The 25,433-nt window shown below is 50.9% G+C and overlaps 1 protein-coding gene across 1 annotated transcript in view; it reads right to left on the reverse strand.

Moving 5' to 3' along the window:
- AKAP6 (A-kinase anchoring protein 6) overlaps nucleotides 1–25,433 on the reverse strand; it is a 181,280-nt gene that overhangs the window by 102,775 nt on the left and 53,072 nt on the right. Inside the window, exon 6 of the mRNA XM_075613162.1 lies at nucleotides 18,908–19,062. Within this exon, the coding sequence (XP_075469277.1) occupies nucleotides 18,908–19,062 (155 nt within the window). The remainder of the gene's footprint in view (nucleotides 1–18,907; nucleotides 19,063–25,433) is intronic.

Below are 25,433 nucleotides of genomic sequence, written 5' to 3' on the forward strand. Positions count from 1 at the left end.
CTTTGCCCAGCCTAAAGAACAAGTGGGATTTCACAGTGGATAACACACAATGGACCACATCCAAGTCATACAAGAAGTGTTTCCCGAAGTAATGAATACGATCTACCACTCAGTTTAAGATTCGTAAGTTATGAAAAAGCATTTGATTCTATCTACACCTCAGCGGTCCTAGATACATTAAGAAGACAAAATGTTGAAGAAGCGTACGTTGATTTTATAAAGAACGTTTACCAGAATGTCACATCAACCATCAGATTACATGAAGATACAAGCAAGGTAAGGATCAGCCAGGGAGTGCGGCGGGGAGACACCGTGTCACCAAAGCTTTACATTGCAACACGAAGAATTGTTCAAGACAATAGATGGGGGGGGGGGGGGGGGGAAAGGAATCAAAATCAACGGTGAATATTTGAGTCACCTACCATAATGGTTATTTTTGCCACAAGTCCAGAAGACCTCCAGCAACAAATTGGAGAACTCGCTGAAGCAAGTAAGAATGTGGCCTCCCTATGAATCTCAACAACAAGACCACAGTGATGTCCAACCAATGTGTCTTCTCTGCACAGATTTAAATAAATGGAATAGAGTAGAACTAGAAAAAGTTGAACACTAGGGGCCTATTCTCATAGCTCCAAAGAGTGTGAATCCACTTCTGAAGAGCCCTTTCCGATGGGATTGGCGTGCTTTGCTATTCTGTCAGCCCTTCTCGCATGTCCAATCCATGCAGGAAAAGGCTTTTCTAGAAGCGGCCTCACTCCGGCTCTGCCAATCCGATAGGCGAGTCAACAAAAGCTTCAAATTCAATTTTTTTGATGACCACTGCAGTTCTCGTAGCTCCATTATGCAAAGCGCGTAAAATAACTCACTTTTGTTTTCACGCCACCTCTCGGGTGGCGAGATTAATATTACTCGTTGCATCCAGGGCCCTGAAATACGGGCAAAAGCCAGAGGTGGCGAGATTAATATTACTCGTTGCATCCAGGGCCCTGAAATACGGGCAAAAGCCATACAGTATGTCAGACACGGGATGGAGTTGGCACCACCTCAGGTCATTCCGCTGAAAAAGGACGTACAAGCCATTTGGCTGTTAAACTGCGCGGTTTGTCTCTTTTTATAGACGCCGTTTAGAAAATGCGATTTGCAATAGAGAATTGTTGGTTTTTTTCACATTTCATTCCGCTACTTGCCGAACTGCGCAATTTGGCATTGACAACTTCGGAGCTACGAGAATAGGCTCCTAAGTCTACCGTGGCCGGCAAGTAACAATGACTGGGAACCCTTTGAATTAAATCATTAGGAGAATGAAGATGCGATGGAGATTCCAAAAGAGATTAAAAGACCAAGACGACCAAAAGTAAGAAAATGTCTTGGAACAGTGGATCGACAAGGTCTAAAGATAATGAATATATATATATATATATATATATATATATATATATATATATATATATATATATATATATATATATATATATATATACACACACACACTACTACTATAAAAAAAAAAAGCACCCCCTTGAGAAAGGTCCTTTTCCAGGACCGAAATGTCGGATTGGGTGGTTTATCTTTTCTATTCAGATGCCCAATACAGATTTCCATGATTACTGAACCGAGTGCAGTCTGTCTTTACCGGACGAGAGAATGGTAATGTTGTGTGTATTATATATATATATATATATATATATATATATATATATATATATATATATATATATATATATATATATATATATATATATATATATATATATATATATATACACACACACACACTACTACAAAAATGCCTTTCAATTATTATTATTACTACATTTCTAATAAATTGTTTTATCATACATTACATTGCTTATTTATCAATACATGACTGGATCCCACGGGAGATTTAAAGACTAAGACAACAACCAAAAGTAAGATGGGAGGATGAGATGAGGGAATGTGTGGGAGCGACGTGGAGAAGAGAGGCTGTAACGCAGGACCTGGGAGATCAGTGGGGAGGCCTCACCCAGGGGTGGGGAGGCACGGGCTGAGGGTGATGATCATATACTGTTTAGTGTTCAGTTTCCGAGTTGGTGGTTTCCGTTTGGTTTAGCTGCTTATCATCGGAGTTGTTCACAGGCTGGTGTTCAGTCCGGCAGCAATTGGGTTAACTTTCTCATCGTGTGGAATGACCTTGTATTTCATTAACTGATAATGAAATGGATTTATTCCACTAACGGTTTTAATTAAAATGCCTAAAATATTGACTCTCTCATACTGATTCCCCAAGATGAATATATATAAGGCCGAGGTTTTGGAGCATTTGAGTGAGAGGACATGGAAGCAGCGTGATATTATCCGAGCTGAAATCCCGTCCCGTCATTTCTCATCGCGGACGGGTTTGCAAAGGTTTTTGATGTCTAATTGTTTTTTTTCCTTCAAATCAATTTCTGCTTACCTGAGTGTTGCATTGAAAAAATATAATTTTAAGTGTAATTAAACTGGCTATTTCTGGAAGAGAAATCCGCCAAGCTGCAATTATCCCTGAATTTCATGGAGTCTACTGACAGATGGGCACTATTCTGGTCTCTTGTGGTTCTGCTGCTTTAGGATGTATGTAATGAGTGAGGAGGTAAGAGGGTAGGGGGACAGAAGACATGCAGTAAGAAGTAATAGGGATATTACATATCCCCGGGGACCGTGGTAACACTACTGATCCTCTAACACAGGGCTGGGAGACTCCAGTCCTCAAGGGCCACCAACAAGTCAGGTGTTCAACATATCCCTGCTTCAGCACAGGCGATGCAATCGAAGACTGAGCCACTGATTGAGCCGCCTGTGCTGAAGCAGGGATTTCCTGAAAAACCTGACCTGTTGGTGGCCCTTGAGGACTGGAGTTGCCCACCCGTGGCCTAACACCAGAACATAGTAACACTCCTGACCCTCTAATACTAGGAACGTAGTAACACTCCTGACCCGCTAATACTAGGTACGTAGTAACACTCCTGACCCGCTAATACTAGGTACGTAGTAACACTCCTGACCCGCTAATACTAGGAACGTAGTAACACTCCTGACCCGCTAATACTAGGAACGTAGTAACACTCCTGACCCTCTAATACTAGGTACGTAGTAACACTCCTGACCCGCTAATACTAGGAACGTAGTAACACTCCTGACCCGCTAATACTAGGAACGTAGTAACACTCCTGACCCTGTAATACTAGGTACGTAGTAACACTCCTGACCCTCTAATACTAGGTTCGTAGTAACACTCCTGACCCGCTAATACTAGGTACGTAGTAACACTCCTGTCCCTCGAACACTAGGAACGTAGTAACACTCCTGACCCTCTAATACTAGGTACGTAGTAACACTCCTGACCCTGTAATACTAGGTACGTAGTAACACTCCTGACCCGCTAATACTAGGAACGTAGTAACACTTCTGACCCTGTAATACTAGGAACGTAGTAACACTCCTGACCCTGTAATACTAGGAACGTAGTAACACTCCTGACCCTGTAATACTAGGAACGTAGTAACACTCCTGACCCTGTAATACTAGGAACGTAGTAACACTCCTCACCCTGTAATACTAGGAACGTAGTAACACTCCTGACCCTGTAATACTAGGTACGTAGTAACACTCCTGACCCTGTAATACTAGGAACGTAGTAACACTCCTGACCCGCTAATACTAGGTACGTAGTAACACTCCTGACCCGCTAATACTAGGTACGTAGTAACACTCCTGACCCGCTAATACTAGGAAAGTAGCAACACTCCTGACCCGCTAATACTAGGAACGTAGTAACACTCCTGACTCTGTAATACTAGGAACGTAGTAACACTCCTGACCCTGTAATACTAGGTACGTAGTAACACTCCTGACCCTGTAATACTAGGAACGTAGTAACACTCCTGACCCTGTAATACTAGGAACGTAGTAACACTCCTGACCCTGTAATACTAGGAACGTAGTAACACTCCTGACCCTCTAATACTAGGCACGTAGTAACACTCCTCACCCTGTAATACTAGGTACATAGTAACACTCCTGACCCTGTAATACTAGGAACGTAGTAACACTCCTGACCCTGTAATACTAGGAACGTAGTAACACTCCTGACCCTCTAATACTAGGCACGTAGTAACACTCCTCACCCTGTAATACTAGGTAAGTAGTAACACTCCTGACCCTGTAATACTAGGTACGTAGTAACACTCCTGACCCTGTAATACTAGGTACGTAGTAACACTCCTGACCCTCTAATACTAGGTACGTAGTAACACTCCTGACCCTGTAATACTAGGAACGTAGTAACACTCCTCACCCTGTAATACTAGGTACGTAGTAACACTCCTGACCCTGTAATACTAGGAACGTAGTAACACTCCTGACCCTCTAATACTAGGTACGTAGTAACACTCCTGGACCTGTAATACTAGGAACGTAGTAACACTCCTCACCCTGTAATACTAGGTACGTAGTAACACTCCTGACCCTGTAATACTAGGAACATAGTAACACTCCTGACCCTGTAATACTAGGAACGTAGTAACACTCCTGACCCTCTAATACTAGGTACGTAGTAACACTCCTGACCCTGTAATACTAGGTACGTAGTAACACTCCTCACCCTGTAATACTAGGTACGTAGTAACACTCCTCACCCTCTAATACAAGGAACGTAGTAACACTCCTGACCCTGTAATACTAGGTACGTAGTAACACTCCTGACCCTGTAATACTAGGAACGTAGTAACACTCCTGACCCTGTAATACTAGGCACGTAGTAACACTCCTGACCCTGTAATACTAGGAACGTAGTAACACTCCTGACCCTCTAATACTAGGTACGTAGTAACACTCCTGACCCTGTAATACTAGGAACGTAGTAACACTCCTCACCCTGTAATACTAGGTACGTAGTAACACTCCTGACCCTGTAATACTAGGAACGTAGTAACACTCCTCACCCTGTAATACTAGGAACGTAGTAACACTCCTGACCCTGTAATACTAGGAACATAGTAACACTCCTGACCCTGTAATACTAGGAACGTAGTAACACTCCTGACCCTGTAATACTAGGCACGTACTAACACTCCTCACCCTGTAATACTAGGAACGTAGTAACACTCCTGACCCTGTAATACTAGGAACGTAGTAACACTCCTCACCCTGTAATACTAGGAACGTAGTAACACTCCTAACCCTGTAATACTAGGAACGTAGTAACACTCCTGACCCTGTAATACTAGGAACGTAGTAACACTCCTGACCCTGTAATACTAGGCACGTAGTAACACTCCTCACCCTGTAATACTAGGAACGTAGTAACACTCCTGACCCTGTAATACTAGGAACGTAGTAACACTCCTCACCCTGTAATACTAGGAACGTAGTAACACTCCTGACCCTGTAATACTAGGTACGTAGTAACACTCCTGACCCTGTAATACTAGGAACGTAGTAACACTCCTGACCCTGTAATACTAGGTACGTAGTAACACTCCTGACCCGCTAATACTAGGAACGTAGTAACACTCCTGACCCTGTAATACTAGGAACGTAGTAACACTCCTGACCCTGTAACACTAGGTACGTAGTAACACTCCTGACCCTGTAACACTAGGTACGTAGTAACACTCCTGACCCGCTAATACTAGGAACGTAGTAACACTCCTCACCCTGTAATACTAGGAATGTAGTAACACTCCTGACCCTCTAATACTAGGAACGTAGTAACACTCCTGACCCTGTAATACTAGGAACGTAGTAACACTCCTGACCCTGTAACACTAGGTACGTAGTAACACTCCTGACCCTGTAACACTAGGTACGTAGTAACACTCCTCACCCTGTAATACTAGGAACGTAGTAACACTCCTGACCCTGTAATACTAGGAACGTAGTAACACTCCTGACCCTCTAATACTAGGAACGTAGTAACACTCCTCACCCTGTAATACTAGGAACGTAGTAACACTCCTCACCCTGTAATACTAGGTACGTAGTAACACTCCTGACCCTTTAATACTAGGAACGTAGTAACACTCCTGACCCTGTAATACTAGGCACGTAGTAACACTCCTCACCCTGTAATACTAGGTACGTAGTAACACTCCTCACCCTCTAATACTAGGAACGTAGTAACACTCCTCACCCTGTAATACTAGGAACGTAGTAACACTCCTCACCCTGTAACACTAGATGAGGCGGATTTAGTTTGGGATGAAATGTCCCTGTTATTATACAGAGATATTCTCTGATTCGCCCTCTGCCAATTATAGTCACTGACCCTTAGTGGCACAAATGCACCATCACACTGATACACACACAGATACACATACACACTGATACACACACAGTAACACATATACACATACACACCGAAACACACACACACAGTAACACATAGATACACACACAGTAACACAAAGATACACATACACACTGATACACACACAGTAACACAAAGATACACATACACACACACAGTAACACAAAGATACACATACACACTGATACACACACAGTAACACAAAGATACACACACACTGATACACACACAGTAACATAAAGATACACATACACACTGATACACACACAGTAACACAAAGATACACATACATACTGATACACACACAGTAACACAAAGATACACATACACACTGATACACACACAGTAGCACAAAGATACACAGACAGTACAGTGTGTAGGAGTGTGTCTATGTGTGTATCAGTATTTAACTCTGTGTATCTTTGTGTAACTGTGTGTGTATCAAAGATACACATAGACACTTATACACACACAGTAACACAAAGATACACAGACACACTCCTACACACTGTAATACACTGATTCAGACGCATTGATACACACAGAGTAACACAATACACATATACACACTGATATACAGACACACTGATACACAGAGACAGTAACACAAAGATGCACGAAGACATACTGATATACAGAGTACACACTGACACATTCATACATAAACAGATAAACACACACAGACAATGATACACATATAGTAACTGAAAGATACATACAGTAGACACGATCCTACACAGTAACACACTGATACACAGACGCACTGATACACACAGAGTAACACAATACACATTGATACACACCCAGTAACACACTGATACACAGACACACTGATACACACACAGTAATACAAAGAAACACTTACACATATGGATACACACAGAGTACAAACTGACACGTTCATGCATAAACAGTAACACAAAGACACACAGTACACATTGATACACACACAGTAACACAATGATACACAGGCACATAGTACACATTGATACACACAAACACACAGTAACACACTGATACAAAAAGACACTGATCCAGACACAACAATATTTTATACAGCACATACATTAACACACACACACACACACACACACACACACACACACACAGATAGACGCAGGCACAGCTGTATACTGTGAATATTACATATATAAGCTTTTTTGCTTATAAGGGTGCTATGAGCATGCCTATTTAGCACCTTCATATTTCTCATGAGAATGATTCTATGATGTTATATATATATACCACAATAATTAAGGTTATGGTGGGTAAAAAAAGTGACAAAAACCCTCCACAGTAAAGCATAAAGCAACTGTAAATATTACTGTATGTTCAATTGCATATATATATATATCAGAATTGGCATTGTGTCCCTGTGTCTCGGGTGTTTTTAACCCTACATCTCGCTGACCGAGTCCTATGAAGGTGATCGCTTCTCCGTGTTACCGAGGACAAAATAATCAGCATTAACATTTTTATGGCCCCGCGTGGGATCGTTACGATGGGGAGGGGAAAAAACCCCACACCAGCAACAACAACAGAAACATATGCTGCGAGTAATAAGAGGCGGCGTTACAGGCGCCGGGAGAGAGGAGCGCACGTGTACAACTTTAATGCAATGGTGAAAATCTAAAATATAGGATTTTATGTGTCTGGGAAATCCTGCCGTCCTCGGAGCGACGCTAAGTCCGCAAACATGGAGTTCCGTGCACGCGGTGCGCTAACCGCTTGCGTGCAGGAGGTTATTAATGGTGCAATTACGTGTACAAGCTCGTTCCGAGCCTGGAGATGCTCTGCAGGAACGTTATACCGAGATCCTTCTTAATTAGTCAAGCCGCTCGTTAGCTGTGATGATTTTGCCGCAGTCATATGACTGGATGTGTCAGAGAGCAGAGTCATTATTTTGATTTGTAAGGGTAACAAATACTTTATGGCCGGCTGTGCGATACCCACGGGACACGCAATGAAATACACACACAGAATCATACATGTGTGCGTTGGCATACGCACATTTTGTCACAGATTTTTTTGTAAGTCAGTCTGGCTGTGTCACTGCTCCATCCTGTGTCAGTCTGTCAGTGTCACTGCTCCATCCTGTGTCTGTCTGTCTGTGTCACTGCTCCATCCTGTGTCAGTCTGTCAGTGTCACTGCTCCATCCTGTGTCAGTCTGTCAGTGTCACTGCTCCATCCTGTGTCTGTCTGTCTGTGTCACTGCTCCATCCTGTGTCAGTCTGTCAGTGTCACTGCTCCATCCTGTGTCAGTCTGTCAGTGTCACTGCTCCATCCTGTGTCAGTCTGTCTGTGTCCCTGCTCCATCCTGTGTCAGTCTGTCTGTGTCACTGCTCCATCCTGTGTCAGTCTGTCTGTGTCACTGCTCCATCCTGTGTCAGTCTGTGTCACTGCTCCATCCTGTGTCTGTCTGTCTGTGTCACTGCTCCATCCTGTGTCTGTCTGTCAGTGTCACTGCTCCATCCTGTGTCAGTCTGTCTGTGTCACTGCTCCATCCTGTGTCTGTCTGTCTGTCTGTGTCACTGCTCCATCCTGTGTCTGTCTGTCTGTGTCACTGCTCCCTCCTGTGTCAGTCTGTCAGTGTCATTGCTCCATCCTGTGTCTGTCTGTCTGTGTCACTGCTCCCTCCTGTGTCAGTCTGTCTGTGTCACTGCTCCATCCTGTGTCAGTCTGTCTGTGTCACTGCTCCATCCTGTGTCAGTCTGTCTGTGTCACTGCTCCATCCTGTCTGTCAGTGTCACTGCTCCCCCTGTGTCTGTCTGTGTCACTGCTCCATCCTGTGTCTATCTGTGTCACTGCTCCCTCCTGTGTCTGTCTGTGTCACTGCTCCCTCCTGTGTCTGTCTGTGTCACTGCTCCCTCCTGTGTCTGTCTGTGTCACTGCTCCCTCCTGTGTCAGTCTGTCTGTGTCACTGCTCCCTCCTGTGTCTGTCTGTCAGTGTCACTGCTCCCTCCTGTGTCAGTCTGTCTCTGCTCCCTCCTGTGTCAGTCTGTCAGTGTCACTGCTCCATCCTGTGTCTGTCTGTCTGTGTCACTGCTCCATCCTGTGTCAGTCTGTCAGTGTCACTGCTCCATCCTGTGTCAGTCTGTCAGTGTCACTGCTCCATCCTTTGTCTGTCTGTCTGTGTCACTGCTCCATCCTGTGTCAGTCTGTCTGTCTGTGTCACTGCTCCATCCTGTGTCTGTCTGTCTGTGTCACTGCTCCCTCCTGTGTCAGTCTGTCAGTGTCATTGCTCCATCCTGTGTCTGTCTGTCTGTGTCACTGCTCCCTCCTGTGTCAGTCTGTCTGTGTCACTGCTCCATCCTGTGTCAGTCTGTCTGTGTCACTGCTCCATCCTGTGTCAGTCTGTCTGTGTCACTGCTCCATCCTGTCTGTCAGTGTCACTGCTCCCCCTGTGTCTGTCTGTGTCACTGCTCCATCCTGTGTCTATCTGTGTCACTGCTCCCTCCTGTGTCTGTCTGTGTCACTGCTCCCTCCTGTGTCTGTCTGTGTCACTGCTCCCTCCTGTGTCTGTCTGTGTCACTGCTCCCTCCTGTGTCTGTCTGTGTCACTGCTCCCTCCTGTGTCTGTCTGTCTGTGTCACTGCTCCCTCCTGTGTCTGTCTGTGTCACTGCTCCCTCCTGTGTCTGTCTGTGTCACTGCTCCCTCCTGTGTCTGTCTGTGTCACTGCTCCCTCCTGTGTCTGTCTGTGTCACTGCTCCATCCTGTGTCTGTCTGTGTCACTGCTCCCTCCTGTGTCTGTCTGTGTCACTGCTCCATCCTGTGTCTGTCTGTATGTGTCACTGCTCCATCCTGTGTCTATCTGTGTCACTGCTCCATCCTGTTTGTCTATCTGTGTAACTGCTCCATCCTGTCTGCCTGTGTCACTGCTCCATCCTGTGTCTTTGTCACTACTCCCTCCTGTGTCTGTCTGTGTCACTGCTCCCTCCTGTGTCAGTCTGTGTCACTGCTCCCTCCTGTGTCAGTCTGTCTGTGTCACTGCTCCCTCCTGTGTCAGTCTGTGTCACTGCTCCCTCATGTGTCAGTCTGTCTGTGTCACTGCTCCCTCCTGTGTCTGTCTGTGTCACTGCTCCCTCCTGTGTCATTCTGTGTCACTGCTCCCTCCTGTGTCTGTCTGTGTCACTGCTCCCTCCTGTGTCAGTCTGTGTCACTGCTCCCTCCTGTGTCTGTCTGTGTCACTGCTCCCTCCTGTGTCTGTCACTGCTCCCTCCTGTGTCAGTCTGTGTCACTGCTCCCTCCTGTGTCAGTCTGTGTCACTGCTCCCTTCTGTGTCTGTCTGTGTCACTGCTCCCTCCTGTGTCTGTCTGTGTCACTGCTCCCTCCTGTGTCTGTTTGTGTCACTGCTCCCTCCTGTGTCAGTCTGTCTGTGTCACTGCTCCATCCTGTTTGTCTATCTGTGTCACTGCTCCCTCCTGTGTCTGTCTGTGTCGCTGCTCCCTCCTGTGTCTGTCTGTGTCACTGCTCCCTCCTGTGTCTGTCTGTGTCGCTGCGCCCTCCTGTGTCAGTCTGTCTGTGTCACTGCTCCCTCCTGTGTCAGTCTGTGTCACTGCTCCCTCCTGTGTCTGTCTGTCTGTCTGTGTCACTGCTCCCTCCTGTGTCAGTCTGTGTCACTGCTCCCTCCTGTGTCAGTCTGTCTGTGTCACTGCTCCCTCCTGTGTCAGTCTGTGTCACTGCTCCCTCCTGTGTCAGTCTGTCACTGCTCCCTCCTGTATCTGTCTGTGTCACTGCTCCCTCCTGTGTCAGTCTGTGTCACTGCTCCCTCCTGTGTCAGTCTGTCTGTGTCACTGCTCCCTCTTGTGTCTGTCTGTGTCACTGCTCCCTCCTGTGTCATTCTGTGTCACTGCTCCCTCCTGTGTCTGTCTGTGTCACTGCTCCCTCCTGTGTCAGTCTGTGTCACTGCTCCCTCCTGTGTCTGTCACTGCTCCCTCCTGTGTCAGTCTGTGTCACTGCTCCCTCCTGTGTCAGTCTGTGTCACTGCTCCCTCCTGTGTCAGTCTGTCTGTGTCACTGCTCCCTCTTGTGTCTGTCTGTGTCACTGCTCCCTCCTGTGTCATTCTGTGTCACTGCTCCCTCCTGTGTCTGTCTGTGTCACTGCTCCCTCCTGTGTCAGTCTGTCTGTGTCACTGCTCCCTCTTGTGTCTGTCTGTGTCACTGCTCCCTCCTGTGTCATTCTGTGTCACTGCTCCCTCCTGTGTCTGTCTGTGTCACTGCTCCCTCCTGTGTCTGTCACTGCTCCCTCCTGTGTCAGTCTGTGTCACTGCTCCCTCCTGTGTCAGTCTGTGTCACTGCTCCCTTCTGTGTCTGTCTGTGTCACTGCTCCCTCCTGTGTCAGTCTGTGTCACTGCTCCCTCCTGTGTCTGTCTGTGTCACTGCTCCCTCCTGTGTCTGTTTGTGTCACTGCTCCCTCCTGTGTCAGTCTGTCTGTGTCACTGCTCCATCCTGTTTGTCTATCTGTGTCACTGCTCCCTCCTGTGTCTGTCTGTGTCGCTGCTCCCTCCTGTGTCTGTCTGTGTCACTGCTCCCTCCTGTGTCTGTCTGTGTCGCTGCGCCCTCCTGTGTCAGTCTGTCTGTGTCACTGCTCCCTCCTGTGTCAGTCTGTGTCACTGCTCCCTCCTGTGTCTGTCTGTCTGTGTCACTGCTCCCTCCTGTGTCAGTCTGTGTCACTGCTCCCTCCTGTGTCTGTCTGTGTCACTGCTCCCTCCTGTGTCAGTCTGTCACTGCTCCCTCCTGTGTCTGTCTGTGTCACTGCTCCCTCCTGTGTCAGTCTGTGTCACTGCTCCCTCCTGTGTCTGTCTGTGTCACTGCTCCCTCCTGTGTCTGTGTCACTGCTCCCTCCTGTGTCTGTCTGTCTGTGTCACTGCTCCCTCCTCTGTCTGTCTGTGTCACTGCTCCCTCCTGTGTCTGTCTGTGTCACTGCTCCCTCCTGTGTCTGTGTCACTGCTCCCTCCTGTGTCTGTCTGTCTGTGTCACTGCTCCCTCCTCTGTCTGTCTGTGTCACTGCTCCCTCCTGTGTCTGTCTGTGTCACTGCTCCATCCTGTGTCTGTCTGTCTGTGTCACTGCTCCCTCCTGTGTCTGTCTGTGTCACTGCTCCCTCCTGTGTCAGTCTGTGTCACTGCTCCCTCCTGTGTCTGTCTGTCTGTGTCACTGCTCCCTCCTGTGTCTGTCTGTGTCACTGCTCCCTCCTCTGTCTGTCTGTGTCACTGCTCCCTCCTGTGTCTGTCTGTGTCACTGCTCCATCCTGTGTCTGTCTGTGTCACTGCTCCCTCCTGTGTCTGTCTGTGTCACTGCTCCATCCTGTGTCTGTGTCACTGCTCCATCCTGTGTCTGTCTGTGTCACTGCTCCCTCCTGTGTCTGTGTAACTGCTCCCTCCTGTGTCTGTCACTGCTCCCTCCTGTGTCAGTCTGTGTCACTGCTCCCTCCTGTGTCTGTCTGTGTCACTGCTCCCTTCTGTGTCTGTCTGTGTCTCTGCTCCCTCCTGTGTCTGTGTAACTGCTCCCTCCTGTGTCAGTCTGTGTCCCTGCTCCCTCCTGTGTCTGTCTGTGTCTCTGTGCCCTCCTGTGTCTGTCTGTCTGTGTCACTGCTCCCTCCTGTGTCTGTGTCACTGCTCCCTCCTGTGTCTGTCTGTATGTGTCACTGCTCCCTCCTGTGTCTGTCTGTGTCACTGCTCCCTCCTGTGTCTGTCTGTCTGTGTCACTGCTCCCTCCTGTGTCAGTCTGTCTGTGTCACTGCTCCCTCTTGTGTCTGTCTGTCTGTGTCACTGCTCCCTCCTGTGTCTGTCTGTGTCACTGCTCCCTCCTGTGTCTGTCTGTGTCACTGCTCCCTCCTGTGTCTGTCTGTGTCACTGCTCCCTCCTGTGTCTGTGTCACTGCTCCCTCCTGTGTCTGTCTGTGTCACTGCTCCCTCCTGTGTCTGTGTCACTGCTCCCTCCTGTGTCAGTCTGTCTGTGTCACTGCTCCCTCCTGTGTCAGTCTGTGTCACTGCTCCCTCCTGTGTCAGTCTGTGTCACTGCGCCCTCCTGTGTCTGTCTGTGTCACTGCTCCCTTCTGTGTCTGTCTGTGTCTCTGCTCCCTCCTGTGTCAGTGTAACTGCTCCCTCCTGTGTCTGTCTGTGTCCCTGCGCCCTCCTGTGTCTGTCTGTGTCCCTGCGCCCTCCTGTGTCTGCCTGTGTCACTGCTCCCTCCTGTGTCAGTCTGTCACTGCTCCCTCCTGTGTCTGTCTGTGTCACTGCTCCCTCCTGTGTCAGTCTGTGTCACTGCTCCCTCCTGTGTCTGTCTGTGTCACTGCTCCCTCCTGTGTCTGTGTCACTGCTCCCTCCTGTGTCTGTCTGTGTCACTGCTCCCTCCTGTGTCTGTCTGTCTGTGTCACTGCTCCCTCCTCTGTCTGTCTGTGTCACTGCTCCCTCCTGTGTCTGTCTGTGTCACTGCTCCATCCTGTGTCTGTCTGTCTGTGTCACTGCTCCCTCCTGTGTCAGTCTGTCTGTGTCACTGCTCCCTCCTGTGTCAGTCTGTGTCACTGCTCCCTCCTGTGTCTGTCTGTCTGTGTCACTGCTCCCTCCTGTGTCTGTCTGTGTCACTGCTCCCTCCTCTGTCTGTCTGTGTCACTGCTCCCTCCTGTGTCTGTCTGTGTCACTGCTCCATCCTGTGTCTGTCTGTGTCACTGCTCCCTCCTGTGTCTGTCAGTGTCACTGCTCCATCCTGTGTCTGTGTCACTGCTCCATCCTGTGTCTGTCTGTGTCACTGCTCCCTCCTGTGTCTGTGTAACTGCTCCCTCCTGTGTCTGTCACTGCTCCCTCCTGTGTCTGTCTGTGTCACTTCTCCATCCTGTGTCTGTGTCACTGCTCCCTCCTGTGTCTGTCTGTGTCACTGCTCCCTCCTGTGTCAGTCTGTGTCACTGCTCCCTCCTGTGTCTGTCTGTGTCACTGCTCCCTTCTGTGTCTGTCTGTGTCTCTGCTCCCTCCTGTGTCTGTGTAACTGCTCCCTCCTGTGTCAGTCTGTGTCCCTGCTCCCTCCTGTGTCTGTCTGTGTCTCTGTGCCCTCCTGTGTCTGTCTGTCTGTGTCACTGCTCCCTCCTGTGTCTGTGTCACTGCTCCCTCCTGTGTCTGTCTGTATGTGTCACTGCTCCCTCCTGTGTCTGTCTGTGTCACTGCTCCCTCCTGTGTCTGTCTGTCTGTGTCACTGCTCCCTCCTGTGTCTGTCTGTCTGTGTCACTGCTCCCTCCTGTGTCAGTCTGTCTGTGTCACTGCTCCCTCCTGTGTCTGTCTGTGTCACTGCTCCCTCCTGTGTCTGTCTGTGTCACTGCTCCCTCCTGTGTCTGTGTCACTGCTCCCTCCTGTGTCTGTCTGTGTCACTGCTCCCTCCTGTGTCTGTGTCACTGCTCCCTCCTGTGTCAGTCTGTCTGTGTCACTGCTCCCTCCTGTGTCAGTCTGTGTCACTGCTCCCTTCTGTGTCTGTCTGTGTCTCTGCTCCCTCCTGTGTCAGTGTAACTGCTCCCTCCTGTGTCTGTCTGTGTCCCTGCGCCCTCCTGTGTCTGTCTGTGTCCCTGCGCCCTCCTGTGTCTGCCTGTGTCCCTGCGTCCTCCTGTGTCTGTCTATGTCACTGCTCCCTCCTGTGTCTGTCTGTGTCTCTGCTCCCTCCTGTGTCTGTCTGTCTCTGCTCCCTCCTGTGTCTGTCTGTGTCACTGCTCCCTCCTGTGTCTGTCTGTGTCTCTGCTCCCTCCTGTGTCAGTCTGTGTCTCTGCTCCCTCCTGTGTCTGTCTGTCTGTGTCACTGCTCCCTCCTGTGTCTGTCTGTATGTGTCACTGCTTCACCCTGTGTCTGTCTGTCTCTGCTCCCTCCTGTGTCTGTCTGTATCACTGCTCCCTTCTGTGTCTGTCTGTGTCCCTGCTCCCTCCTGTGTCTGTCACTGCTCCCTCCTGTGTCAGTCTGTGTCACTGCTCCCTCCTGTGTCAGTCTGTCTGTGTCACTGCTCCCTCCTGTGTCAGTGTAACTGCTCCCTCCTGTGTCTGTCTGTGTCCCTGCGCCCTCCTGTGTCTGTCTGTGTCCCTGTGCCCTCCTGTGTCTGCCTGTGTCCCTGCGTCCTCCTGTGTCTGTCTGTGTCCCTGCGTCCTCCTGTGTCTGTCTGTGTCCCTGCGCCCTCCTGTGTCTGTCTGTGTCTCTGCTCCATCCTGTGTCAGTCTGTGTCACTGCTTCACCCTGTGTCTGTCTATGTCACTGCTCCCTCCTGTGTCTGTCTGTGTCCCTGCTCCCTCCTGTGTCTGTCTGTGTCTCTGCTCCCTCCTGTGTCAGTCTGTGTCACTGCTTCACCGTGTGTCTGTCTGTCTCTGCTCCCTCCTGTGTCTGTCTGTGTCTCTGCTCCCTCCTGTGTCTGTCTGTCTCTGCTCCCTCCTGTGTCTGTCTGTGTCACTGCTCCCTCCTGTGTCTGTCTGTGTCACTGCTCCCTCCTGTGTCTGTCTGTGTCTCTGCTCCCTCCTGTGTCAGTCTGTGTCTCTGCTCCCTCCTGTGTCTGTCTGTCTGTGTCACTGCTCCCTCCTGTGTCTGTCTGTATGTGTCACTGCTTCACCCTGTGTCTGTCTGTCTCTGCTCCCTCCTGTGTCTGTCTGTATCACTGCTCCCTTCTGTGTCTGTCTGTGTCCCTGCTCCCTCCTGTGTCTGTCACTGCTCCCTCCTGTGTCAGTCTGTGTCACTGCTCCCTCCTGTGTCAGTCTGTCTGTGTCACTGCTCCCTCCTGTGTCAGTCTGTGTCACTGCTCCCTCCTGTGTCAGTCTGTGTCACTGCTCCCTCCTGTGTCAGTTTGTTCACTGCTCCCTCCTGTGTCTGTCTGTGTCTCTGCTCCCTCCTGTGTCTGTCTGTGTCACTGCTCCCTCCTGTGTCTGTCTGTGTCACTGCTCCCTCCTGTGTCTGTCTGTCTGTGTCACTGCTCCCTCCTGTGTCTGTCTGTATGTGTCACTGCTCCCTCCTGTGTCTGTCTGTGTCACTGCTCCCTCCTGTGTCTGTCTGTCTGTGTCACTGCTCCCTCCTGTGTCTGTCTGTCTGTGTCACTGCTCCCTCCTGTGTCAGTCTGTCTGTGTCACTGCTCCCTCCTGTGTCTGTCTGTGTCACTGCTCCCTCCTGTGTCTGTCTGTGTCACTGCTCCCTCCTGTGTCTGTGTCACTGCTCCCTCCTGTGTCTGTCTGTGTCACTGCTCCCTCCTGTGTCTGTGTCACTGCTCCCTCCTGTGTCAGTCTGTCTGTGTCACTGCTCCCTCCTGTGTCAGTCTGTGTCACTGCTCCCTCCTGTGTCAGTCTGTGTCACTGCGCCCTCCTGTGTCTGTCTGTGTCACTGCTCCCTTCTGTGTCTGTCTGTGTCTCTGCTCCCTCCTGTGTCAGTGTAACTGCTCCCTCCTGTGTCTGTCTGTGTCCCTGCGCCCTCCTGTGTCTGTCTGTGTCCCTGCGCCCTCCTGTGTCTGCCTGTGTCCCTGCGTCCTCCTGTGTCTGTCTATGTCACTGCTCCCTCCTGTGTCTGTCTGTGTCTCTGCTCCCTCCTGTGTCTGTCTGTCTCTGCTCCCTCCTGTGTCTGTCTGTGTCACTGCTCCCTCCTGTGTCTGTCTGTGTCACTGCTCCCTCCTGTGTCTGTCTGTGTCTCTGCTCCCTCCTGTGTCAGTCTGTGTCTCTGCTCCCTCCTGTGTCTGTCTGTCTGTGTCACTGCTCCCTCCTGTGTCTGTCTGTATGTGTCACTGCTTCACCCTGTGTCTGTCTGTCTCTGCTCCCTCCTGTGTCTGTCTGTATCACTGCTCCCTTCTGTGTCTGTCTGTGTCCCTGCTCCCTCCTGTGTCTGTCACTGCTCCCTCCTGTGTCAGTCTGTGTCACTGCTCCCTCCTGTGTCAGTCTGTCTGTGTCACTGCTCCCTCCTGTGTCAGTGTAACTGCTCCCTCCTGTGTCTGTCTGTGTCCCTGCGCCCTCCTGTGTCTGTCTGTGTCCCTGTGCCCTCCTGTGTCTGCCTGTGTCCCTGCGTCCTCCTGTGTCTGTCTGTGTCCCTGCGTCCTCCTGTGTCTGTCTGTGTCCCTGCGCCCTCCTGTGTCTGTCTGTGTCTCTGCTCCATCCTGTGTCAGTCTGTGTCACTGCTTCACCCTGTGTCTGTCTATGTCACTGCTCCCTCCTGTGTCTGTCTGTGTCCCTGCTCCCTCCTGTGTCTGTCTGTGTCTCTGCTCCCTCCTGTGTCAGTCTGTGTCACTGCTTCACCGTGTGTCTGTCTGTCTCTGCTCCCTCCTGTGTCTGTCTGTGTCTCTGCTCCCTCCTGTGTCTGTCTGTCTCTGCTCCCTCCTGTGTCTGTCTGTGTCACTGCTCCCTCCTGTGTCTGTCTGTGTCACTGCTCCCTCCTGTGTCTGTCTGTGTCTCTGCTCCCTCCTGTGTCAGTCTGTGTCTCTGCTCCCTCCTGTGTCTGTCTGTCTGTGTCACTGCTCCCTCCTGTGTCTGTCTGTATGTGTCACTGCTTCACCCTGTGTCTGTCTGTCTCTGCTCCCTCCTGTGTCTGTCTGTATCACTGCTCCCTTCTGTGTCTGTCTGTGTCCCTGCTCCCTCCTGTGTCTGTCACTGCTCCCTCCTGTGTCAGTCTGTGTCACTGCTCCCTCCTGTGTCAGTCTGTCTGTGTCACTGCTCCCTCCTGTGTCAGTCTGTGTCACTGCTCCCTCCTGTGTCAGTCTGTGTCACTGCTCCCTCCTGTGTCAGTTTGTTCACTGCTCCCTCCTGTGTCTGTCTGTGTCTCTGCTCCCTCCTGTGTCTGTCTGTGTCACTGCTCCCTCCTGTGTCTGTCTGTGTCACTGCTCCCTCCTGTGTCTGTCTGTCTGTGTCACTGCTCCCTCCTGTGTCTGTCTGTATGTGTCACTGCTTCACCCTGTGTCTGTCTGTCTCTGCTCCCTCCTGTGTCTGTCTGTATCACTGCTCCCTTCTGTGTCTGTCTGTGTCCCTGCTCCCTCCTGTGTCTGTCACTGCTCCCTCCTGTGTCAGTCTGTGTCACTGCTCCCTCCTGTGTCAGTCTGTCTGTGTCACTGCTCCCTCCTGTGTCAGTCTGTGTCACTGCTCCCTCCTGTGTCAGTCTGTGTCACTGCTCCCTCCTGTGTCAGTTTGTTCACTGCTCCCTCCTGTGTCTGTCTGTGTCTCTGCTCCCTCCTGTGTCTGTCTGTGTCACTGCTCCCTCCTGTGTCTGTCTGTGTCACTGCTCCCTCCTGTGTCAGTCTGTGTCACTGCTCCCTCCTGTGTCTGTCACTGCTCCCTCCTGTGTCTGTCTGTGTCACTGCTCCCTCCTGTGTCTGTCTGTCTCTGCTCCCTCCTGTGTCTGTCTGTGTCACTGCTCCCTCCTGTGTCTGTCTGTCTCTGCTCCCTCCTGTGTCTGTCTGTGTCACTGCTCCCTCCTGTGTCTGCCTGTGTCCCTGCGCCCTCCTGTGTCTGTCTGTGTCACTGCTCCCTCCTGTGTCTGCCTGTGTCCCTGCGCCCTCCTGTGTCTGTCTGTGTCACTGCTCCCTCCTGTGTCAGTCTGTCTGTGTCTCTGCTCCCTCCTGTGTCTGTCTGTGTCCCTGCTCACTCCCCTGTCCTCTCACCTGTGGTTCATGCCCCCCCTCAGGGGTTCCCTCTGTCTTCAGTATCTCTGCCTTGATGGTGTCCAGCGCCCTAAGGATCCAGCCGTGCTGCCGCCTTATCTGTCTCTGCAGCTGCTTCCACTGAGCTGTGATCATCTGCAGCATCTCCAGGAGCCCTGCGAGGGTGCAACAACTGTACTGCAAGGAAGCTGTGTGTGTGGCACAACAGTACTGCATGGTGATGTGTGTGTGTGACACAACAGTACTGCATGGGGCTGTGTGTGTGCGACACAACAATACTGCATGGGGCTGTGTGTGTGTGTGTGACACAACAGTACTGCATGGTGATGTGTGTGTGTGTGTGTGTGTGTGTGTGTGTGTGTGTGTGTGTGTGTGTGTGTGTGTGTGTGTGTGTGTGTGTGTGTGTGTGTGTGTGTGTGTGTGACACAACAGTACTGCATGGGGCTGTGTGTGACACAAAAGTACTGGATTGGGCTGTGGGTGTGTGACACAACAGTACTGCAATGGGCTGTGTGTGTGTGGGGGGGGGTAAGACACAACAGTACTGCATGGGGCTGTGTGTGTGTGAGGGTGAGACACAACAGTACTGCATGGGGCTGTGTGTGTGACACAACAGTACTACCTGGGGCTGTGCGTTTGACACAACTGTACTGCATGGGGCTGGGTGTGTGTCACACAACTGTCATGCATGGGCTCTGTGTGTGACACAACTGTACTGCATAAGGTGTGTATGTGCGTGTGTGTATGAGTGTGACATAACAGTACTGCATGGGGCTATTTGTGTGTGTGACACAACTGTACAACTGCTTGTGGGCTGTGTGTTTGTGACACAACAGTAGTGTATGGGGACTGTGTGTGACAACTGTACTGTATGGGGGCTGTGTGTGTGTGTGTGACACAATAGTACCGCATATGGATTGTATGTGTGACACACCTGTAGTGCCTGGTGGATGGATGTGTGTGTGGGTGTGACAACTGTACTGCATGAGGGCAGTGTGTGTGTGACACAATAATACTGAATGGGGGCTGGATGTGTGTGACACAACTGTACTGTGTGTGTATGACACAACTGTACTGCATGCATACTGTGTGTGTGTGTGACACAACAGTACTGCATGCGTACTTTGTGCGTGTGACACAACTGTATTGCATGCAGGCTGTGTGTGACACAATTGTACTGCATGGGGGCTGTGTGTGTGACACACCGGTAATGCATGGGGACTGGGGGTGTGTGTGTGTGTGTGTGTGTGTGTGTGTGTAACACAACTGTACAGCTTGGGGGCTGTGTGTGCAACAACTGTACTGCATCGTGGCAGTGTGTGTGGGTGTGTCTGTGTACCAACTGTACAGCATGGGGGCAGTGTGTGTGTGTTTGTTACACAACTGTGCTGCATGGGGGCTATGTGTGTGACACAACAGTACTGCATGGGGGCTATATGTGTAACACAACTGTACTGCATGGGGATGGTGTGTGTCTGTGTGTGTGAGAGCCATACTTATACTGCATGAGGCTGGATGAGTGTGTGTGTGACACAACTGTACTACATGGGGATTTTGTGTGTGTATGTGTGCGTGTGACACAACTGTACTGCATGGGGGCGGTGTGTATCTGTGACACAACCGTACTGCTTGGGGGCTGTGCATGTTACAATAGTACTGCATGGATTGTGTGTGTGTGTGTGTGTGTGTGTGTGTGTGTGTGTGTGTGTGTGTGTGTGTGTGTGTGTGTGTGTGTGTGTGTGTGTGACACAATAGTACTGCATGAAGACTATGTGTGTGTATGTGTGTGTATGTGTGTGTGTGTGTGTGTGTGTGACACATCTATACTGCACAAAGGATGTACAGTATGTGTGACAACTGTACTGCATGTACTGCTGGGTGTGTGACACAACAGTACTACAGCACAACAGTACTGCATGCAGGCTGTGTGTGTGACACAACTATACTGCATGGACTGTGTGTTTGTGACACAACAGTTCTGTATGGGGACTGTGTGTGTGTGTGTGTGACAACTGTACTGCATGGGGGCTGAGTGTGTGTGACACAATAGTACCGCATATGGATTGTATGTGTGACGCACCTGTACTGCATGGGGGCTGGGTGTGTGTGACACAACTGACTGCATGGGGATTGTGTGTGTGTGTGTGTGTTACAACTGTACTGAATGGGGGCTGTGTGTGTGTGTCACACAATAATACTGCATGGGGACTGTATGTGTGTATGTGTCACAACTGTACAACATGGGGGCTGTGTGTGTGTTTGTGTGTAACAACTATAATGCATGGGAGTGGTGTGTCTGTGTGTGTGACACAACAGTACTGGATGGGGACTATGTGTGTATGATACAATAGTTCTGCACAGGGACTGTACTGCATGCAGGCTGTGTGTTTGTGATACTACTGTATTACATGGGGGCTGCGTATGTGTGTATAACAAAACTGTACTGCATGGGGGCTGTGTGTGTGTGACACACCTGTACTGCATGGGGGCTGGATGTGTGTGTGTGTGTGTTACACAACTGTACTGCATGGAGACTGTGTGTGTATGTGACACCAGAGTACTGCTTGGGGGCTGTGTGTGTGTGTGATACAATAGTTCTGCACAGGGATTGTGTGTGTGTGACACAACTGTACAGCATGGGGGTTGTGTGTGTGAGTGTGTATTTGCGTAACAACTGTACTGAATGGGAGTGGTGTGTCTGTGTAACAACTGTACTGTACTGTGTGTATGTGTGTGTGTGCGCGCGCGCGTGCGTGTGTGTGTGTGTGAGCCACACCTATACTGCATGGCGGCTGGATGTGTGTGGCACAACTATACTACATTGAGATTTTGTGTGTGCGAGTGTGACACAACTGTATTGCATGGGGGCTGTGTGTGTGTGTGACACAATACTACTGCATGAAGACTGTGTGTGTGTGTTTGTGTGATACAACAGGACTGCATGGGCCTGTGTGTGTGTGTGTGAGTGACACAACAGTACTGCTTAGGTATTGTGTGTGTGTGTGTGTGAGACCCAACTGTACTGAATGGGGGCTGTGTGTGTGACACAACAGTACTGCATACGTGTGTGTGTGTAACAAAACTGTACTGCATGGGGCTGAGTGTATAACATATACACACACGTGCACAGAGGGATTGTGTGTGTAACAATAATAAGCAATGTCACAGTATGCGAAGGTCGTTGTGTTAATGTAAATATTAATAATAGATCAGGAGACGAGGCGGCTTGTTATTTAGTGACTCGCCGTGTGGTACCCGGCACCACTGTGCGCGCTGCTTGTATCTCATTATTATTTCATGCAGAATTACATGCTTCATTGAGAAGATGCGGCAGGTATTCTCTCAGCACACAGCGAAGCGGGCACTGCCAGCCTCACCTAGTCCTGTGTGTACTCAGCACACAGCGAAGCGGGCACTGCCAGCCTCACCTAGTCCTGTGTTTATTCTCTCAGCACACAGCGAAGCGGGCACTGCCAGCCTCACCTAGTCCTGTGCGTACTCAGCACACAGCGAAGCGGGCACTGCCAGCCTCACCTAGTCCTGTGTGTACTCAGCACACAGCGAAGCAGGCACTGCCAGCCTCACCTAGTCCTGTGTGTACTCAGCACACAGCGAAGCGGGCACTGCCAGCCTCACCTAGTCCTGTGTGTACTCAGCACACAGCGAAGCGGGCACTGCCAGCCTCACCTAGTCCTGTGTGTATTCTCTCAGCACACAGCGAAGCGGGCACTGCCAGCCTCACCTAGTCCTGTGTGTATTCTCTCAGCACACAGCGAAGCGGGCACTGCCAGCCTCACCTAGTCCTGTGTGTACTCAGCACACAGCGAAGCGGGCACTGCCAGCCTCACCTAGTCCTGTGTGTACTCAGCACACAGCGAAGCGGGCACTGCCAGCCTCACCTAGTCCTGTGTGTACTCAGCACACAGCGAAGCGGGCACTGCCAGCCTCACCTAGTCCTGTGTGTACTCAGCACACAGCGAAGCGGGCACTGCCAGCCTCACCTAGTCCTGTGTGTACTCAGCACACAGCGAAGCGGGCACTGCCAGCCTCACCTAGTCCTGTGTGTACTCAGCACACAGCGAAGCGGGCACTGCCAGCCTCACCTAGTCCTGTGTGTACTCAGCACACAGCGAAGCGGGCACTGCCAGCCTCACCTAGTCCTGTGTATATTCTCTCAGCACACAGCGAAGCGGGCACTGCCAGCCTCACCTAGTCCTGTGTGTACTCAGCACACAGCGAAGCAGGCACTGCCAGCCTCACCTAGTCCTGTGTGTACTCAGCACACAGCGAAGCGGGCACTGCCAGCCTCACCTAGTCCTGTGTGTATTCTCTCAGCACACAGCGAAGCGGGCACTGCCAGCCTCACCTAGTCCTGTGTGTACTCAGCCCACAGCGAAGCGGGCACTGCCAGCCTCACCTAGTCCTGTGTGTTATCTCTCAGCACACAGCGAAGCAGGCACTGCCAGCCTCACCTAGTCCTGTGTGTACTCAGCACACAGCGAAGTGGGCACTGCCAGCCTCACCTAGTCCTGTGTGTACTCAGCACACAGCGAAGCGGGCACTGCTAGCCTCACCTAGTCCTGGGTGTATTCTCAGTGCCATCCTGTCCTAGAGGTTCCAGGCTCTGTATCCCATTCTAATCCCAGTGCCATCCAGCCCTAGAGGTGCCAGGCTCTGCATCCCTGTCTAATCCAAGTGTCATCAAACCCTAGAGGTGCCAGGCTCTGTATCTCTCTCTAATCCCAGTGCCATCCAGTCCTAGAGGTGCCAGGCTCTGTATCCATTTCTAATCGCAGTGCCATCCAGCCCTAGAGGTGCCAGGCTCTGTATCCCTCTCTAATCCCAGTGCCATCCAACCCTAGAGGTGTCAGGCTCTGTATCCCTCTCAAATCTCAGTGCCATCCAGCCCTAGAGGTGCCAGGCTCTGTATCTCTCTCTAATCCCAGTGCCAGACAGCCCTAGAGGTACCAAGCTCTGTATCCCTGTCTAATCCCAGTGCCATCCAGCCTTAGAGGTGCCAGGCTCTGTATCCATTTCTAATCCCAGTGCCATCCAACCCTAGAGGTGTCAGGCTCTGTATCCCTCTCTAATCCCAGTGCCATCCAACCCTAGAGGTGTCAGGCTCTGTATCCCTCTCAAATCTCAGTGCCATCCAGCCCTAGAGGTGCCAGGCTCTGTATCCCTCTCTAATCCCAGTGCCATCCAGCCCTAGAGGTGCCAGGCTCTGTATCCCTCTCTAATTCCAGTGCCATCCAGTCCTAGAGGTGCCAAGCTCTGTATCCCTCTCTAATCCCAGTGCCATCCTGTCCTAGAGGTGCCAGGCTCTGTATCCCTGTCTAATTCCAGTGCCATCCAGCTCTAGAGGTGTCAGGCTCTGTATCTCTCTCTAATCCCAGTGCCATCCAGCCCTAGAGGTGCCAGGCTCTGTATCCCTGTCTAATTCCAGTGCCATCCTGTCCTAGAGGTGCCAGGCTCTGCATCCTTCTCTAATACCAGTGCCATCCAGCCCTAGAGGTGCCAGACTCTTTGTCCTTCTCTAATCCCAGTGCCATCCAGCCCTAGAGGTGCCAGGCTCTGCATCCCTCTCTAATCCCAGTGCCATCCAGCCCTAGAGGTGCCAGGCTCTGTATCCCTCTCTAATCCCAGTGCCATCCAGCCCTAGAGGTGCCAGGCTCTGTATCCCTGTCTAATCCCAGTGCCATCCAGCCTTAGAGGTGCCAGACTCTGTATCCCTCTCTAATCCCAGTGCCATCTAACCCTAGAGGTGTCAGGCTATGTATCTCTCTCTAATCCCAGTGCCAGACAGCCCTAGAGGTGCCAGGCTCTGTATCCCTCTCTAATCCTAGTGCCATCCAGCCTTAGAGGTGCCAGGCTCTGTATCCCTCTCTAATCCCAGTGCCAGACAGCCCTAGAGGCGCCAGGCTCTGAATCCCTGTCAAATCCCAGTGCCATCCAGCCCTCGGGTGCCAGGCTCTGTATCCCTCTCTAATCCCAGTACCAGGCAGCCCTAGAGGTGCCAGGCTCTGTATCCCTGTCTAATCCCAGTGCCATCCAGCCCTAGAGGTGCCAGGCTCTGTATCCCTGTCTAATTCCAGTGCCATCCAGCCCTAGAGGTGCCAGGCTCTGTATCCCTGTCTAATCCCAGTGCCATCCAACCCTAGAGGTGCCAGGCTCTGTATCTCTCTCTAATCCCAGTGCCATCCAACCCTAGAGGGGCCAGGCTCTGTATCCCTCTCTAATCCCAGTGCCATCAAGCCCTAGAGGTGCCAGGCTCTGTATCCCTCTCTAATCCCAGTGCCATCCAGCCTTAGAGGTGCCAGGCTCTGTATCCCTCTCTAATCCCGTTGCCACCCAGCCCTAGAGGTGCCAGGCTCTGTATCCCTCTCTAATCCCGTTGCCATCCAGCCCTAGAGGTGCCAGGCTCTGTATCCCTGTCTAATCCCAGTGCCACCCAGCCCTAGAGGTGCCAGGCTCCGTATCCCTGTCTAATCCCAGTGCCATCCAGCCCTAGAGGTGCCAGGCTCTG

The sequence above is a fragment of the Ascaphus truei genome, chromosome 9 (genome assembly GCF_040206685.1).
Source record: "Ascaphus truei isolate aAscTru1 chromosome 9, aAscTru1.hap1, whole genome shotgun sequence".
Taxonomy (NCBI): domain Eukaryota; kingdom Metazoa; phylum Chordata; class Amphibia; order Anura; family Ascaphidae; genus Ascaphus; species Ascaphus truei.